Here is a 19465-nt window from a genome sequence, read left to right as displayed (position 1 = left end):
CACATTCATTTTCTAGTCAAGCGTAGGCATATGTAAATGGCAAAAGATGTATATTCAACTGGAAATGTTTAAAACTGATTATAACCTATAAATATATTTTTTCTTATACACTATATCTGACTAGTATCGTTTTATTCACATAAAGCACTTCATCTAAGCCAATAAGGAATGTTCAATTAATGGATATTTAATATAATTAGCATGTTTAATTACATACACACATTACTACTCGGTTATATATTAAATATACAGAATAAATATTTAATACAAGTTTACATAGTAGAGGCAGCGATGACCTAAGAATACTAGTATACTGCGAGCATTTTCTTATTTAATTACTTTTCTTCTCTTCTCCGTGGTAATCAGTACAATTCATTAAAGTTAATCGGATGTGGAGTATGAACTCTCATGTCGTCGATAGATTGAAGCGGTTCAGACAACATCATTGCTGCGGGGACGGTCGTAGGCGGTCCTGTCCTAGGTATTAAAGATGTTGTACCCGAGTGTCCAGGGTTTCCGTTGGGAGTCATAGGTCCATGCTGATTAGACTCCTGCCTCATGATGTTGCGACGCCACTTAGCCCTCGCATTTTGAAACCATACCTGTATAAACACAATTATCGTCAATATCATTATATCGGTATTGTTTAGCCACCTAGGGGCATAATTAAATTAAATATAATCGTTATACATAAAATCGAATAGCCGAAGAGAAAACTCCTCGAACAATTAGCAAAATACAAATTAGTTTTCTACAATTTAGTCAAGGAGTAGTAATATAAATAATGTTTCTCTTCCTAACGAAACTATGCAGTAAATTAAAAATGAATGTCATAAATCGACGTTAATCTAATAGAAAATTATGTATACCATAAAGCTTTATAAAAATATTTATTCACATTATTATTGTGTTGCAGTGTAAGTAAAAGAAGACAACTTTAATAATGTATATAAAATACTTCCATCGAAACTCGAATACAATATAGCTATTGAACAATATTACATTAATAAATATGGAGAACCAATACGTATAAATACCTAACCAGCCAAGTCGGACATGGATAGTTTGTGACACCGTCTGTACGAAATTATTATGTTAAAATAACTCGACTTTAATAATATTTAACAAATTAGACTTCTTAAGAAATTTGTCTAAACACCTAAATAGATGAACTCTGAAGAATAGAGTTAAGAAATACTTTTTGGGTTTCTTAAATCTAGTGTACAAAAAATTCCTTTCGGCAATCGCTTTGTTAAAAAATTTTTTTTGTGTTGATATAAGTATAAATGTATCCCAGTTTAATAATAACATATTTTAATGTAAATAACAGTTTAAATAGCGATGTTCTCTACAACAAACCCAATTTGGTGTTTTTGTATGAACATTTTTTTTGTTAATTATACACGTGAAACTAAATTTAAAAAAGTGTAAATTGTATATTATTTACACATTAAACCAATAAATGAAGTTACTACTCAAAAAACCGTCTTATATATTTGTTGTTTGTACCGCGATAGACAAATATAACTTTGTTCAAAAGTCTGTCAGGGCAGTTAGTGTTTGCTGACAAAATGGGACATATTTAATTCCGTAATGTTATTCGTCTGAAATATTCCTATGAATCTGTTATTAGTTTTTTGTATGGTTTGTATACAATAACCCAATTACTGAGTTTTATAGACATGAGCCCTTTTACATCCATTCATAAGGGTACATCTGCAAGTTTTTGTACTACACAACGATTAACATATGTGTCAGTGGGCTGCAGGGACCACTGAACAAAAGGCGAATTGCTTCCCTACCTTTGCTTTTTCGGAAAAAAGTGTTAATTTACCACACGCCAAGTAATACAGGATTTCTAAGCACCATGCGTTTTGGATGTAAATAAGAACTAACATACATAATTTTTAGTTAATTTAATTTTTATAAGAACAAGAGTCGTATATATATTCTTGAATGAAATATGATTAGAAAATCCGAAAAAATGTAGCATCAATTTATATATACTAGCACTCACTTTTGACAACGTCTCGTTTTAAACATTAAATTACTGAAAACGTACACAATAATTTTATTTATTTCCGTATAATTTGAAACTTAATTTATTGATAGTAGTATTCAATTGGAATCACCTATATTATTTTAAACAACACGGTTGATAAATCAACCATTGTAGAGAGATATGTTCGGGATAACTCTGTGAGATGAAATCTGGAATTAAGAGGTTCACAGACAGTTGACAATTTGAAATGGCAGAGGAAGGTCTATAAGAACAGAAGGCCGTCGGTGCCTTAAGATTTGAAGTGGACACCGCAGACCAGCTAGCGAAACATAAGACGACCATTCACAAGGTGAACAAATGACTTTGTTAAAGGCTTCGGAATTCATTGGAGGCAGGCTGTTTCCAACGGAAGGAGGCCTATGTCCGGCAGAGGACGTTCTTCTGCTAAAATGATAAAAAATAGTACTATATGTAATGTCTTATTAATACACTATGTCTATGTGTCTTGTCTTACTAATACACTATGATATTACTTTTTATATTTTTTTTATCAAATACGTGTCCGCTTGCTATTTTTGCACAATTTTTTTTCTATATCAGTAAACTGTCAATTTTGGTGAACTAATGAAATTTATTACAACTGTAAGTATAAAATGTTCGTAGTAATGAAAAGGTTAAAAAAATATTAGTCTTACGAACCTGGAGCACTCTTTTAGATAATCCAGTTTTCTGCGCCAACTGCTTAAGATCTTTGGCGTCAGGATTTTGATTGATCGCAAAGTACGACTTCATGGTACGCAATTGATGGTGTTTAAAACTAGTGCGCATGCGCTTAGTGCGTTGTGTGTGACTTGAAACACTTCCCGGGGAAGCCACCGACGAGTCGTACGTAAGGGACTCCATCGACGATGATAAATCACCTCTATGAAGAATTTCTGAAACAAAATACATGAATGACACACGATAATCAATTTTTGTACAAAAACTTGAAAATGTCTTAAAGTTATAATTACCCAATAATATAATATTTTCTACATTACTACACGAAATATAAACTCAAATGAAATTGGTTATCAGTCCGAAAGTTTCACACGATGCAAAATCTATACATGTTATATGCTATACATGTTATAACATTAAATTATAAATTCGCCTTCTAAACAGCCACCAAATATCATAAATCGCAACATTTAATGTTTTTATATTTTACACGTTTATAAAACCAATAATTAAAACACATTTTTAATTTGCTTTTAATTTACCAAAAAGCCGAAATATGTTAAAAAAAAAGATGAAAGTCGATTATAGAGTGTTTATTATGTATTCTTTATTTGATTTTTTTAATTCATATATCATTGCATGTTGTGTATAGGTAGCACCATAAAATATAATTAAATACGCCTTTAATTCAACTTATAAAGTTAAAGCATCGATCACTTTTTATCTTTGTTTGTTTTATTTTAAAATTCCATTGCTTATACAAAAGTTTCACAAAGGGCGGACCAATTCCCTAGAAGTCAACTAGTTAACTGAGATGGGTGGTTATTAGAAGAACCAAAAAACCGTAGAAACTAATGCTTTGCTTTGGAATGCGAAATTCCTCCCGTTTAAAAGAACGAGGCACTCAATTATAAGTAGAAAAAGAAATGGAATATAAAAAACAGCCATTGAAAAAAAACGGACAAACATTTAAAATTGAAACTAACAGTAAGTTTTATTGAAGAACGTACGTTTAGTTGATAAATTGAGAGATTTATAATCTCAAGTTGATTAGAAGAGAAGAGATAAAATTAAAAAATTATAACTTCTGTAATCCAAAGTTTACTTTTTTATGTAAAGCAAAGTTTTTATTATTATAATAGAATTAGATATAATTTTTTTAACAAAACCTTATTCCTTCACTCCAGAATCTTAACGCCCCAGAGGCCAGCGGCCCTGCTGTACTGCTCGCTGTATGCCTTGCCCTTTCAACTTACCAAACCGTTTGACTATGTCGCCTATTGCTCGTTTGCGTACGGGTCTCCTCATTTCTGCCGAGCATAGATTTCCTCATGACTCGTTGAGCGATTGCCAGAGTGAGAGACCATGTTTCGGTGACTAAAATCACACATTGGTCGTAGGCCTTACAACACTAATAAATATTGGAGGAGGAGAAGTTTAGTAGGTTTATATATGCTGTCTGTTAGATTCGACTACCTCTTTTTCGAAATTTGACCTGGATTGACTGTTTGTCTCTCACGAGTCAACAATTTTAAAAATCGGTTTTGCAACTTATATTAAGATTGGCTCCACATTACACCGTTGCTGTAGGTAATGAGTAGATAAAGGTAAAATAAATACAACGACACCGTTCTCGACTACGTAAAATTCCTCAGGAAAATAGCACATATTTTTTCGATGTCATTATTTATCTGTGCACAATAACTGTACTCAATAATAGTGTGATCTGACGATGCTGATTACTTATCTGACAAATTTTGTGATGCAAAAGTGTTTTAAATAAAATAATAGTATTTATTTTCTATAAGATAAATTATGATAGCAATAGGTTTCCACTAATATACAGTTCGTGATGTTTGTTCGAATAGTTAACATCGATTTATAAGTACAATTGCACTCTAGCGTATCGTCTGTCGTCGCCACATCCTAAATTTTTTCCACGACCATTGTCGACGACGGGAAGTGCGAGCAATGTTGATAGATTTGATTGTTAAGCACCGCACTGCGGTTTTTGGTTCACAGATCGCGATTATCCAAGTTGATTTTTTGCTAGCCATGCCCACCAATTTCCGATAACTTCCAGATGATATTGATGTTCTAAATTTCATCACGTGTATAAACTTACTACTTAGTAAGTATAAAGACGTGATAATACTATCGAAGCAGTGTAAATTCATTGTAATATAGTCAACTTTCATATGTAGCTGTTTATGTAGAAGCGATTTCCATATACGCACTGACTCATCACTATATCTCAAGAACTATAATGTTTAGAGATTTGTAATTTAGTAGAAATATTTATTTTGCTATGTACAGGTCAGCTAAGAACAAATTTTATGAAATTACACCCGTAAAAGACAGCGCTTACCACAGCAAAGCTAGCAACAATGTAGAGTATTAATGAAGAAATCTTCCTAAAAATATAAAAATAAATTCTGTATCATAACATACTTAGTGTAAAAGATATTTTGTTTAAGTTTTTTAAATTAACGATCCCACTAATTGATACTTCTTTTCAAGAAACATTATGAAATGAATAATAATTAAATTATGACGTCAAACTTGTTTTGCAGGCACTTTTTTGGAATTGAGTAAAATTATTTTAAAAGTATAGCTTCAGTCAACAATTTTTTAAATGCTCGGGTACTAAAAATGGACCCTAAAAGTAATGGAAGGCAATGTTTTAATGGAATACATAAGAAGTTTTATAGCTTTAAAGAATTTCTACTAAAACATTTAATAACCTCATAGAAACGCACTAGAAACTGTCTAACACATACGAAACTAAAATGATTCATAAACTTATAGAATAGTCTTTTTAATGGACGGACTAACATTATAAAAAATATTCCTAGTGTTATTTAATCTTATTTAAGGCGCATAGGAACATATTAATATAATATTTTGCATATAATTAATAAATGTAACGAAAGGTATACTAGAAGCTACTGGTGAACGTAATTTTGTATCAAATATAGCTAGAGAAAACAAAATATAAATGTTAAATATTTTTAAATATGAAATTTTGTAAAAGTAAGTAACACCTCTAAGTAACAACATAAAATTTGAAAACAGGTATGTACTTAAGTTTCCCACAGGATTGAAGTAAAATCTTCAAAATTTTAAAGATATTAATTACTTTTAAAAATTTAGGAATACTCGTATTATTACGTAATAATAATTTGGAGACACCTACGCCCGAATATCATATACAGTGACAAAACGATCAAAAATAAGAGTTCATTTAATATTATAAAGATATTTCACAATTTTTCTCTACTCTACAATGAAAGAAGCGATGCTATGAGTTAGTAGTCATAGATAAACATATTTTTTTAAATGTGAAGAATATTGAGGGCGCACACAGCAATCAGATTCAGTAACTACTTATAAAAGCGCAAGCAACGTTAATTCTATAGATTACCGTGTAAATAACACACGTCAGGGGGCGAAATATCGAACGGAATATCTACAAAAAAATAAGGTTATTAATATAAAAACAGCCGTTCCCGCTGCTCATAGGTTCGTCAAAACAAATAACATGCGATGATAAATGTATAGATAATTGGACGTATTCCGATGTGAATGATATCTGTTAATGGATGGGTCGAACATTTAATAAGAAAATAGTGGTTTTAATTTATTAATTTTCATAGACCCTTAATACGGTTGGGTGGCTACAGGTCCTTGACGGCGCCGCTGATAGAGCTAATTAATAATTTCTAAAATGGGACCTAGGTGTTTCAGCCGCTTAATTTCGATGAGCGGTAGATTACGAATCGTTAAGTTTTGTAATTATATTACTTAAATAAAATATTATTCAGAAAACAATGTCAAAACAGATCATTTTGCATTCATTAAAAATCGTAAATATAAAAAGTTCACGTCACACGTCATAGACTTAATGAAGTCTTAACATGGGAACAGATTAAAAATGGTAAAATCGTTTAAAAAATTTAATAGTGAGATATTAATTCATCACTTTTATAACAGTAAATTATTTAATCAAACATGCTGAGATATGTCGAAAAAATTAGAAGTAAGCCATCAGCATATCTTCGATTAAGAAATTTTTTAAAGTTATTTTTTTTATTCTGTGTTCCTGATTCTAAAACCACGTAAAAAACAATACTATTATAATAACAATTATTCGCTAGTACGCCAGTAATTAAAATCTAATCAACAGCCTTAAATAGACTTATCTATACCAGTTAATAACAAACGTATACCGTATTTTGAAGTATAATTTACTATGAGTATAATTTCTATGTAAATGTCGACCTCATCATAAAAGGAACCAGTTTGATACCACCTAAAATTGTTTCAATTTTATTGACAGAATTAACATGTTACCGACTTTACGTAAACAGCTTTTACCAAAAAAAAAATGGTAATAAAGCATCGCGGTCATAAAAGCTTCGATATTAACGATTGGTTGTAAAAAAATAAAGAAGCTACGCGGGAATACGTGTTTTATTGCAGTGATAGGCGCCGCAGTGGTACGGCGTAAGGTTTGGGAGAAAGCGTTTTTAACAAAAACATATTTTTATACTTTTCAATAACGTCATACAAAAGTTTCTATTTATATATAGTAAATTGACTAATGATGACTATGAGTATTTGATTATAACCATTAATTTATTAAAGTTAATAAGGATGCGTTTACCTTTAAATCTCTCACTTATTTCTTGTATAAAATCTCTTATGTAATATCTCTAATCACGCTTAATATTTTCTACATTTTTTAAACCTTTGAAAGGTTTTTTTTTATAAAACCGCCTCGCTTATCACAAACTTTTACAATTATTTTGAATATCTATGCATCGATATTACAATGCAAGTAGATTTTAAAATCTTCAAAAAATTTGATAGTTTTAATAAGTTTGTTGTGATTGATGTTGATATGAAAATCCTCGTTGATGTTGTTTTCCGTCTCGTTTATCCAAATATTAGTCACTTAAGAGCCTTATACTTGGAATTTTAGCATCAATAAATATTTTAGTTGATCGTAAGGCAATAAAGAAGTAAAACGGGCTGCATACTCAAGAACACATTTGTACAGTATGTGTATGAACCTTCTCACAATGTTTTATTTAAATTTAAAGTTTAACATTTAGATAAATACATCATGATTATTTTCTAGTGCATTCATTTAATCATTCCGTCTTTATATTCTCTTAGAGTACTAGCAAGTTTTAGAACATATTTTAATTGATATCATTTTATTTTCACGAAACTAATTAATTAATGTTTTATATATGTTTATATACACATATATATATATGTATATATATATATGTATATAAATATATATACATGTATATATATATATATACATATATTTGTATTAAAAGTAAATGTGAAACATTTTCAGTATTTAAGTCGATATTGTTTTCCTTTGTATAAAGAAACAGTAAAACGATTTATTGATAACAATTTTAGTTGAAATTTAAAGAATAATGTTTAAAATTGTACACAACTACACATCAATACCAACCTATAAATTAGTTTTGACAAAACTGGTCAGGTTTAGAATAATTATATTCTTTATGTCTATAAAAATTTTATTATACGTTGTATATAATGAGAATTATATGTGTTTTTAGCATGATTAAAATAAGGTGGTCATTTGAGAGTAACTATGTAAGGGAATATTCTTCTACTTATTTTTTCAGTCACGGGGAATGAAGGAAGAAGAAGATGTAGTATCCACCCCCCCACTATCGATTACAATAAGCGGGTACCAGTATCGCAAACAAAAGATTGTACGAGTATTGCGAGGCGCGCGGTGCTTTTAAGTGTTGTGCTGTTGCGAAAACAGTTAAGTTTAAGTCAATTAAGTTTGTAGCGTTTGACCTTAGTATTAAGAATTTGAGACTATTCTATTTAATGTACAACTGACTTTATTATTGATACAACACGGTTGATTGAATTTCTTATATCTCAGAAATAAATATCAAAACTTTAGTTTTAATAGTGCACTTCCTTAAGAACTAGTCCTGTCCTCGGAGATTTCAAGTCAACTCATTGGAATGCCTGTTATCTCCGGCCACTATCAATGGACATCCGTTCAATAATGTTGTTAGTAGCAACACTAACCAATAAATAACTAGCTGTAAGAATGGAGTACATCTTACGATCACGTATTTTACCGTTTTTATCTGATCCGCTCAAGGTCTTATGAGAAATGTTATAGATGACAACCAAAAATGTTTAACACAGAGGTATGGTTTTAACGTTTTCTATCGAAGTTAATTGTATTATCATAAATTTTCAATTACTTTCTGTATATATAATAAGTACACATAAGTAAAAACTGTACGTAATGTTAAGTGGTATTTATTTGAGAAAAATTGAAAGCCGCATGAATATCTATAATACAATTATGGCAATAAAAACGGATACCCGTCACACCTAACGGTAGACACAAAAAAAGACAGAAATATGCAACGGTTACTGTTAAAGTATGCACATAATTCATTAATCGTTATGATGGTTTGTTTAAATAAAGTTAATTAAAAGTTATATAAACTAAGAAAGGTTAAAAATTTCAACGATGAACAAGAAACACGAGCAATATTTCAAATGTTTAACCTGGACAAAAAGAGAACTTTTTAAATGTTTATGGAAGTACAGCTGCTAACCTTGAATAAATTTTAAGCTCTTCATTTATTCTAATGATGTTTTGGTAATTGTCCATGAAATAACATATGATGATTTTAAAATTAATGTAAAGTCTATAATAAATATGTATTTACGATATCGTAATATCGTACGATACATTAATATTTTGTAAATAAAAATATCTAAATATCTTAAATTTATTAAGATGAAAAAGAATCAAACATTTTTTTGCCGGACTGTCTTCCGCTATTTCTTTTCTCAGCGCTAATGCTTTCCGTAGTATTGACGTTATTCTGGTAATAGCAACCGTCCAAGCCGAGATTCGGTCCTCTCAGAGGCCTTTTAATCGAAATTCTAAACGGGTATTATAAACAGCCTTAGCCGTGGTCCCTTGTGGCCTTGAGCCTAGTTGAAAAGCTCACGCTGAATCCAGTAAATTAAAGTATGTATGCAAGGTGACCCAGGGCGCCTTAAAGCTACGTCACTTTAAAAAAATATTTAGAGCTAAGCGCACTCTGCGGCTTGCACCCACGTACCCGCGGAATCGTAAGCGAATGCGACTTGGCCAGTAGTGCTAGTCAGGTAAAAAAAATATCACTGTAAATGATCCTATAGAGATAATAATATGAATAAATATAATAAATTCTACAATATAATTAAAATTCAAAACTAGGGAAGGCCTGTATCTTGAGTAAGGAAAAACTGTTTCGTAAGAAATAAAAAAAATAATATATATATTAAAACACAGCTCAACGACATTTTATTTACATCTTTACCTAACTAAAATCAACTTGGTGCTAATTATCGTTACTATTTCGTATATTCAGCGTCCAAAAAAGAGCTTTATATCTTCTAAGAATAAGGAAGTTTTTTCTCCTTTATTGTAAATTGCTAACTTTACGTCGTCTAACAATGTTCAGTTTTACTCAGAAGTAAAGAGATATAATAATTACATCAGGAATGTAAAGCAAATTAAGCAATTTACATCGGTCTGTTTTACATTTCTGATACAGGCTGTGAATAAGAGGCGTCAATATAAATTCCATTCTTAATTCACTTTCACTTCACAGTGTGTAATTGTTTGTGATCGTTCGAGTGTGAATGTAAATGAATGTGCAGATATCATAATCCAATTAATGTGATCAAGGCAATAATTGCATGTAAATTTTAATTAGTCATGCCGCATAGATTTGTTTACACACCTGCGCTCCGGCAAGTGGACTGTGAAACTAATGGTTTACCTCTGAACGTTCGCTACCGCAGGTGTTAATAGCAGCGCTCATGAGAAATGGCTCCAAACACTAAACTACTTTTTTACCGTAAGCCCGCGGAGCCCGATGCGTATAAGATAAGCCACGGGAATGTCATTTCGAACACCACGCGATGTTTTTTACTTATATTAAATTTATTAATTAAAAATAAATTCCCTATTGCGGCCTCTGTGGCGGTCGTTCCGCGTGAAGAACCCGCCATACATCTGCCTTTCATTTAGAAATGTTGCTCTAATTAATAAATTACTAAGTAAACCGGAGGGTCCACTGTTTCTATTTTAGCTTCAATTTTTGGCTCAGGTTTGTACGTCTTACACATAAATTTAATTCTCCCGGTTCAAAAAACTTAGATATCATTGTTTCAAGGGGTCCGTAACTTCGTTAATAATATTTATCGCCGTTGACACAAAATGAAATTATTTTAATTATTTGTGAGATTTTTGATGTATTTTTCTTAATATTAAAAAATATTATTATTCACCACTTTATCGTTTATTAATTAATTATTATCCACGCATTAAGCTTGCATTTATTATTACATTGCTTTTTATTCCTATTTTATAAATCGCAAAACGGGTTGAGTGAAAAAAAATCTGTTAAAAATTGAAACTATGGAATTCAAATAACTTACTTGCAAATTTTAAAATAAAAAAAACGCTTTTAATACAAGAGCAGAAGAGGATAGTATTAAAAAATCGTTTTTTCGATCCCCGATAAGGCACGTAACGTTTGGAGAGCCCTTAGTTTCTGTTATCATTGTCACGCGCAAGTTTCGAGTGGCGTTGTTGTGCCAACACGGAATAATTTGGCGAGAAGCCATTTATTAAAAATTCTATTTGCACAATAAACTTATGCTCTTAGAAACATAAAAAAATTAAATTATATTTTTGCTAGTGAGATACTTTTATAATTTTTGTAACAATAAAATTTTATAATTCAATCATTATTATAGAATGTATTAAATTACATTTAATTACTTACATTCTATCTATATGAACTTTTACTATCCTGTTTGTAAAATTTAGATAAAAATTAATTGAAACATATACCATTTATAAGAAATAGTGACCACAGATATTTTATTTAACATTTAAAAAAAATCATCTTTAATATTTTAAATTTTTTAACTAACTACATTTCAATGTGACTATATGAATAATTTTTTGCGGATATTCGGTATGTAGAAATAATACTTACGTATCAAAGCTCTGAAACATGTAAACCCATGGGTACTGGATAGTATAACGAAGTGTTGTCCCGTGGTCCATTCAGTCCAGCGTCATGATTAATCGGGTCGAGGAGTTACACAAACCGAATCCAACTCAATGAGTACCTCGCATTTCGACGCTATAAAGAATAATTTAGACGACCGACCCCTACAGCAGGCTCAGCACTCACGTTTACCCACCTCCCGCTCTACCTTACGACATCACATTGCGCGAGAAAGGGACGAGACCAATTTCGACAATACGTCGTCTATTCATTAGTCGTGATTACGGTTGGACTGGGATGAATTGACATCTGGGATGCCAGCGCGAGTAACGCGTCATGCTTTCCCTTCTGAGGTTTCTGCTAAATTTGAAGTGACCGTCGTGTTCGGTGAAATATGTATAATTCTTCTAGTAGCAACCGCTTTTATGGACAGCGAACACTATCGCACAAATTATAGATACATTTTAATTTATTACGAACATTTAAAGAAAAGGCAACGTAAATGTATTTCAAAGGAAAAAAAAAGTTAGCCCATAATATCCGTCATGAAATCAATTTTAAAAAAAATAGACGTGAAAGATTAAACCGATTTTGATTGATTTGACAAATAATAATATTTGATTTATCATTCGCACAGACAAAATATTTATATTTCGCTTTATATGCAGCTATAGCATTATTATAATTTATATTTTCACTTACCGAGGGCGGTGCTTGCCATTCTCATCGTTTGAACTTGCATGTCTTCTGGGGAACCTTGAGCCAGTTTTCTTTTTCTGGGACGTCCTTTGTGATTTGGTCCTCCGTTATAGAACTGTGATGGAGAATCTCCCTCGCTGTTCATATCTTGACATCTGTTCGAGTTTAATAAAATATTACGTGACGAACATTATTGTATAAGGTTAAGCCAAAAATAAAACCACCTAACCCCCTAATAAGCCACCAAATTGAAATGTTTTAACGAACCATTTTATATATGATATAAATGAAACTTTTACGTCTTAACATTTATATTACATTAACAAATAGAATGATTTAAAATAGGTAATAAAGGCCTTAAAGGTGTGACTGTATACCTAACTCATTCATCAACAAAGGGTGATAAAGTATTTATTTTTGTATGGACTATATCAAACATTAACTGACAGAAAACTGTCTATACATTCAAACCACTAAAGCTTTCACACCTATTTCCAACCACCGTGTACTTATATGTATTCCAAGTTTAATTTTTTTTTTTTTTGGAAAGTTGGTGACAGAAGTTGAATATACTATTTCACTTAATATTTGGTACCATGGTTATGTTTAAAATTAATATTTTGTCTTGATCGATTTCTTAATAATGACATACAATCTAACATTTGTGATAAAACTTAGTTCCGTTAATTTTTCTAGACTTCCTTCTAAATTTGATTTCCTTATGTCTTCATTTTCTTTGGATTTAGAGTGATTTTCAAACATATAATAAGTTATTTAATTATGATTAACCTTTTGCGAGTCGCGCTGTAAATAGAAGCTTTAAAGCTTAAGGAGCTTAAGCTCCTTGTAAACCATATTAGTTAATTGTGTATACAAAATATTTATCTATCTATACATCCGTGGTCAATATTTATTGTCTGACCTACTTGTCGTAAACGCGTTTGATTATATTTATTTAATATATTTTTGTTAAAATTTTTCAGTACTTAAATTAAAATTAGCAAATTAAAAAGTTAATTTTTATGAAATTTATGTTTCCGTCTGAACTTCCAAGTATTCCATTTTTTAATGAAGTACTTTACTAACATTTACGTATAAATTATACTGATAGTTATTGAATCAAAATTAATATTGAGTCAAATCTTGAATTGATACATATATACGGTAAAGAGATTTACAAAATGATTGGTTACAGATGAAAGAAGAAGTGAAAATGAAACGTACATTAATAAGTTTTTTTTTTCTATGGAAATGCAAGAGGCCAAGTAATTACTATTTCACAAATTTAAAAAAAATTCTTAATAAAGATAGATGCAGTAGGCATTGCAAAGGCTTCCCTCAAAGATCACACGTTCACGTATTGCATAATGATCTTTTAAATGAATTTTTGTATTGTAAAATTTATACTTTTTTTCTTAAGTGAGCAATAACATGACAGATATATGTATTAGTGGAGTGTAGTAGTAGATATGTGTTCATAAGAAATGAACAGACAAATTAGTCGGTAGAAATATATGTAAAATAATTAATATGTTCAGTCACCCAATAGCTAATCAAAGTTATTTCAAATCGTTTATCATGGAAAAACGCTTCGGATAACTCGGTATTCTCTTGAATACGTTCTGGCAACCCACACGAAGTACAATGCTCAATGAGCAATTAATCGTAACTAAAATAGTATGGCTAAAACTATTATATTGTATAACTAAAACATTGGGTTGGTGACACGTGACTAAAATATAATAGGCATTCGCGCACTCGATAAAGTGTCACGTGTTTAAATGATTGCGTTAAATCACAGTAAGAATAATAAAAATTACAATGGTATATTTTAGAATATATAACATTTTCAATTACATTTCTATGTGCCTATTTAGGGCATTTTAAAATATTTTGTTCTATTATGTCGGATTAGAAAGCTTTGTGCTAAATTGGAACTCATATTTTGATTGAAGCTCAAAAACGCTATCGTATTGATTGGTGCCGACGAACGAGAAATAAATTTATTGGTGGAGCCTCAAGTAAAACTAAAAAAAACTAAACTTGGATCTATTTTTAAGATTATGAAACCAATAGATATTCTTTTCAGAAGGTGTTTCGTTCAGAAGGATTGCTTTCACAAATTATGAGAGGCAGAATTGTAAGAGAAATCTCGTTTTTTGGGCGAACCATTTTGCAACTAATGTTTTTGTAAACAATAAGACAGTCACAACTGTATGGTACATTAGCATTTTATTGCTTATTGTTCTGGAAAAAAAAAGTCCACGCAACATAGTCCAGTATTTGTCAACTTCAGATGTGGAATTATTAGTTAATCCTTTTTACAGTCACAACTATGACCCATACTATTTTCATTTATTACCAAAAATGAAGAAAAACTTTAGTAAAATACAGTTTAAGGACGCCGAAGAATACTGTAAACGAATTAACAAGTGTCTCTCAGTGTATTCCTGTTAGTCGGGTAATTGATTACTAGATACACGCAAAAAGTATAAAATTTCTAAACCTTTGATTATTATATAAGACACAGTCTATAGTCCAGTTTATTAAAAGCATTCTATAAAAAAATTGTTAAAAAGTCATCTCGTCATCGTGTCATCTTTCTTATGTGCCACTTATTAATGGCAGCAGGTATCTTTTGTTAAAAGTTCCTTTTGGGTACCATTAAATAGTATGTTAATTATCACGTTACGATTTTGGCACTTCATTACATGTAATCTGGGAAGGTCGCGTTGATATTTAAGATGATAAAATCAATCATCAAAGTTACCAGCGTTGACTTTATCGTATTTAAGTATTATAATATTATATGATATGATATAAAGTTATATTTATCTGAAATGTAGAAAGGGGATTGATTATGTGGAACTAACAACCTATTAACTCGCTAATAATAATACTTTGTTTATTCCAAGAATTCCAAGAATGATGTCGGATCCTCTGGTCAAAATATTTAGGAAAATAGTATTAATATATTTAATATTACCTGTAGACACTGTTCATATCTTCTTCACAATATTCGTCCATACACGCGCTATCATAGTGTGGGCGACAGTAAACAAGTCCTTCTCTTATCCCGAATACATCTCCTTTAGATAACAGAGTACCACACGCGACGCAAGTGAAGCAGGTGAGATGATAGACCATGTCCCGTGCCCTCATTACGAGTTCGTTGGCTGTAATACCATTGCCGCAACGAGCACAACGCTTTACGCAGAACATTCTGGAACAAATCACTTTGATAGGTGCTAATAAAACATTAATCTTTACAAACAATTTCTAACAGTCAAAACTTAAAGACAAATCCAGGCAATTTTTCACTCTTACTAATGATGAATTCATTTTAAACAAGGTAAGTAAATAAAATTTGTAAAAGCATAAATATAAAGACGTTAAAATTATTCGGCTATAAAATAACTACGACATTTTTTGCAAGAAGTTTGTAATTGAATCGCGACGTAATTTGTTTGAATCGTGATGATCATTATAAGACAGTCCTATTATTCCCTGTTTTAGCAGTATTTCTTTATTTAATTTATCTAAATAATATTTCGCTCAATAATAGATTTCATAAAGAAGTCAAAGAAAAAAGAAGTTTTGATAACGAAATGCTATCATTTACTTTACTATTTGTGTACGTCGTTATTTCACATAATTCAATTATTATAAATATTATAATAACATAATTATAAAAATATATTGCCATCAGGACTTATTCCCACTGTAGTCAATACTTACAACACTTCCGTAATGATGTTACAATTACGCCATATGTTTTGTTGAAACAACCCCACACTGATCCAAAATATGTACCAAGCTGTTTTGAAGATTTAACCCTCCATAATATTCTTAACAAAATAGTTTAGTGTATTTATCAGTTATTATTTATAAAGTTATTGATATATGATATTGGCAGTGGCCTTAACTTTCTGGAGTTGAGACTGATGAACAGGCGGACATTTCTAAGGTTATTAACAGACGCAGGGTGCAGACTGCTTCCAAAAGGTTCTTTTCGAAATAGAGGAGGCCTATGTCCAGCAGTAGACGACGGTTGTAATGATGATAATTATAGATGATAAATAATAACAAAAGTCATGTCATTTTTCGAATAAAATATAAATAATCAATGTAGAAACTTGAATAGCATTATTTTAGTGATTATAATAGAACGAATGGAGGGAAGAAAGATTAGAAAATGTCAAAAAAGCATCCGCACAAATAATGCTTGTACTATAATTGCGCTCGGGTAGAACGAGACAGATGTATAATGTATCAAGCGCGTTCGACAGGTGTGGGAGCTGTACAAGTGTGTTGGATTGTGAGTGACGGGTAGAGCGCCGCCCGCCTTAATTACACCGGTATGTTGACACTTGACATGTCCACTGACTTGGCTTTTTGTGGTAATTTCACTTGAAAAATAAATTTCCATAACAATTACAAAGCGTAATAAACACCATGAAAAAACAATATTAACATTAAGCGTAGCTTTCTTATATTATTAAATTCGCATGGTGCAAAGTACGCTAGCATAATAAAATCGCAATTATTGATTTCGTTAATCATAAATTACCTTACTCACCCGTAATTTTTGTAAAATTAACAACGTGTCTTATAACTTTTATTAAATAAAGAAAGCTCAACAGCGATGTGAAACATAAGTTTGGTATGCGTGCTCACCTGTAGTAATCATCCTTGCAGTAGATGTTTCCATCTCGAGAGAAGCAAGTCAACTCTGTATCGAGTGGCAAACGACACTCGCAGCATCTCAAACAAGAGCCGTGCCACTGTCGGTCTACTGCCAACAAATAGTACCTAAAATGAATGTCAATATATTAATTCTAGATCGAATACGAATATTCTGTTAAGTTTACCAAAATAATTTTAAATTTTTAGAAGATGGTAGTAAAGTTGTTTTAAAAGAGCATTACTAAAATTCAACATCATACTACAATTCGATTAAAAAAGAATACACATGACTGTGACGACTCGCCACTACTAACTGCATTTTTCATTCCATAATGTTTGTACAAGTATCGATTTATATGCGAGTTTGTGTGCTTGTATCATTTTATTGCTGCATGTCGATTACTTTTGTATCGTTTCGTGCATTTCTGCGCCATGTCACTATTGGGTGTAGGCATAGAGATCATCTCACCTGTCCTGTATCCTCCCCCCGCAGCCAGCGCATTCGTCTGGGGTAGCAGGCGACCCCTCCGAACTCTCTCGCTCCTTAAGCATGGTTTTCTGCTCCGTAGTGCTGCCTAAAATGTTCTTTGAATCTCAAATAATAGGGTTCATTTTTCCTTGTCCCGCCAGTTCATCGTTGCCATAGGAGGCAGACATAACTTGACTGACTGTTTTTACGCGATAGAATCAAAGCAGGATTCCGATTGTTTTGTAATAGCAAAACCTGTTGACGGATGAGAAATACTAGTTATAGTTATATATATCTAAGGCACTATATCCTGTTATTACTGCAAGCTATCCTGTGCCATTCGCCGAAGAAATATAACTTTTATTTAATTTGTAACTTTTTTTCCTAGAAATCGTTATGTCTCATGCAACGATGGAAATTAAATATTTCTTCGAACAATTTATCTCCACATCCTTCATAGAAACTCAATCAAAGAAAATATAAAACTGTATTACAAATAAATAAAATGGAAATAGAGAAGAAAGCGATTCAAACTAGTTAGAACCATTGAAAATGGTATCAAGAATTTTATATTAATTTATAATTGAAACGAATCCATTTAAAGTAGTTTATTAGGTCATTTTCAAGTTGTTTTTTATTATTAACGATATTAGAATTGGTGTTTGAACTGTATCATGCCATTAATCACTTACAAAACACTAATTTACTTAATAATTAAAAACAACGATAAATCTACTATCATTCCACATACTTTGAACCATTAGGTCTTTATTAATTCAAAATTTTAAAAAAACTTACTAAATGGTTTAAAGCGACTCTATTCATACAGTTTAAATGAAACATTTAAATAGTTCCTAGTACATACACCATTACATTTAACATAACAATTTTAAAACTGTGACTTGAAGTAAAAATAACAGACTGTAACCTCAGTTTTAGGTCACTAAACATGACCGTATAAAAACTGCTTAAGTATTTTTACTATTTACTAGGTTTGACAAAGGTCAAGCGTTAATGTATATTAACTGTTAAATAATAGTAAAATAAACTATTATTTAATTAGTTAGAGTGTTTTATTACCATACAAATAATTAGTTGGCACCGTAAAATTATTACTAGGAAAGAAAAGATTACCTTGTAGTTTGGAAAAATTACTTTCAGGCTTGGCACAACATAACTTCGAACTAACAGTGAAACATACAAGAAAACCGATTCATAAGGGATTAATTCTCCATTAGTTTACAATAAACAATGAGATTATATATCTATTTCTCTACTGAGAAAGATTATGAGGCTTACATGGATGATATTATGTACATCAGGTTACTTAATATAAATACTTGCTGTCCTTCGCACGTGTTCTTTGTGGGGTAATTTCGTAAGGTCGATTTGCGAGAGGAACTTGGTAAAATCCACTCAGACTTTCTACTCAGTATAAAGCTTGATTGGTTATAGCTATAGAAGCTTTTAAAGGGTAAATGTATGTAATTGTTGTCAATTAATGTACGATAGGATATCTATTCAAAAATCAATAGTGTCACAAATTGAAAAAGCGTAATGATAATGTAAAAATAAAAAGCGTTTTCTATATTTGAATTACTATGAGGCCGAAAGGTTTTCGAGTGGTGATCACGAGCCGGGAGACCGCCCACTAGGTGCACCGACTATATGGTCAAAGTTGCGGGAAGTCGCTGGGTCCGGTAAGGGCAAGGCCGGTCACTGTAGCCATCTTTGAGGCCTATGCAGTTTGCGTCTATCGATTAAAAGGAAGAAGAAAATTAA

At 31.3% G+C, this 19465-nt stretch overlaps 1 protein-coding gene across 1 annotated transcript; it reads right to left on the bottom strand.

The window, feature by feature from the left end:
- Nucleotides 1–171: 171 nt before the first annotated feature.
- LOC137919072 (LIM/homeobox protein Lhx2-like) lies at nucleotides 172–17863 on the bottom strand. The gene is made up of 6 exons (XM_068762048.1): nucleotides 17684–17863; nucleotides 17206–17340; nucleotides 15515–15751; nucleotides 12532–12683; nucleotides 2702–2937; nucleotides 172–602 (listed from the first exon to the last, which is right to left on the bottom strand). The coding sequence occupies exons 1-6, from the start codon at nucleotides 17764–17766 to the stop codon at nucleotides 363–365; spliced, it is 1083 nt and encodes a 360-aa protein (XP_068618149.1). The 5' UTR covers nucleotides 17767–17863; the 3' UTR covers nucleotides 172–362.
- Nucleotides 17864–19465: the final 1602 nt, after the last annotated feature.

This window comes from Battus philenor, unplaced genomic scaffold, assembly GCF_028537555.1.
Source record: "Battus philenor isolate CCGP_79_NKW_IND1 unplaced genomic scaffold, ilBatPhil1.0.hap1 SCAF_1, whole genome shotgun sequence".
Taxonomy (NCBI): Eukaryota; Metazoa; Arthropoda; class Insecta; order Lepidoptera; family Papilionidae; genus Battus; species Battus philenor.
The sequence above is the reverse complement of the archived record's forward strand: the minus strand, read 5'-3'. Positions and strand labels throughout refer to the sequence as shown.

Coding starts and splice junctions, on each gene's coding strand:
- LOC137919072 (XM_068762048.1), bottom strand. CDS start 17,766: ATGCTTAAGGAGCGAGAGAGTTCGGAGGGGTCGCCTGCTACCCCAGAC. Junction 17,341..17,683: donor GGGGGGAGGATACAGGACAG/GTGAGATGATCT, acceptor CATTCATTTTAG/GTACTATTTGTTGGCAGTAG. Junction 15,752..17,205: donor TGCAAGGATGATTACTACAG/GTGAGCACGCAT, acceptor GATTTGTTCCAG/AATGTTCTGCGTAAAGCGTT.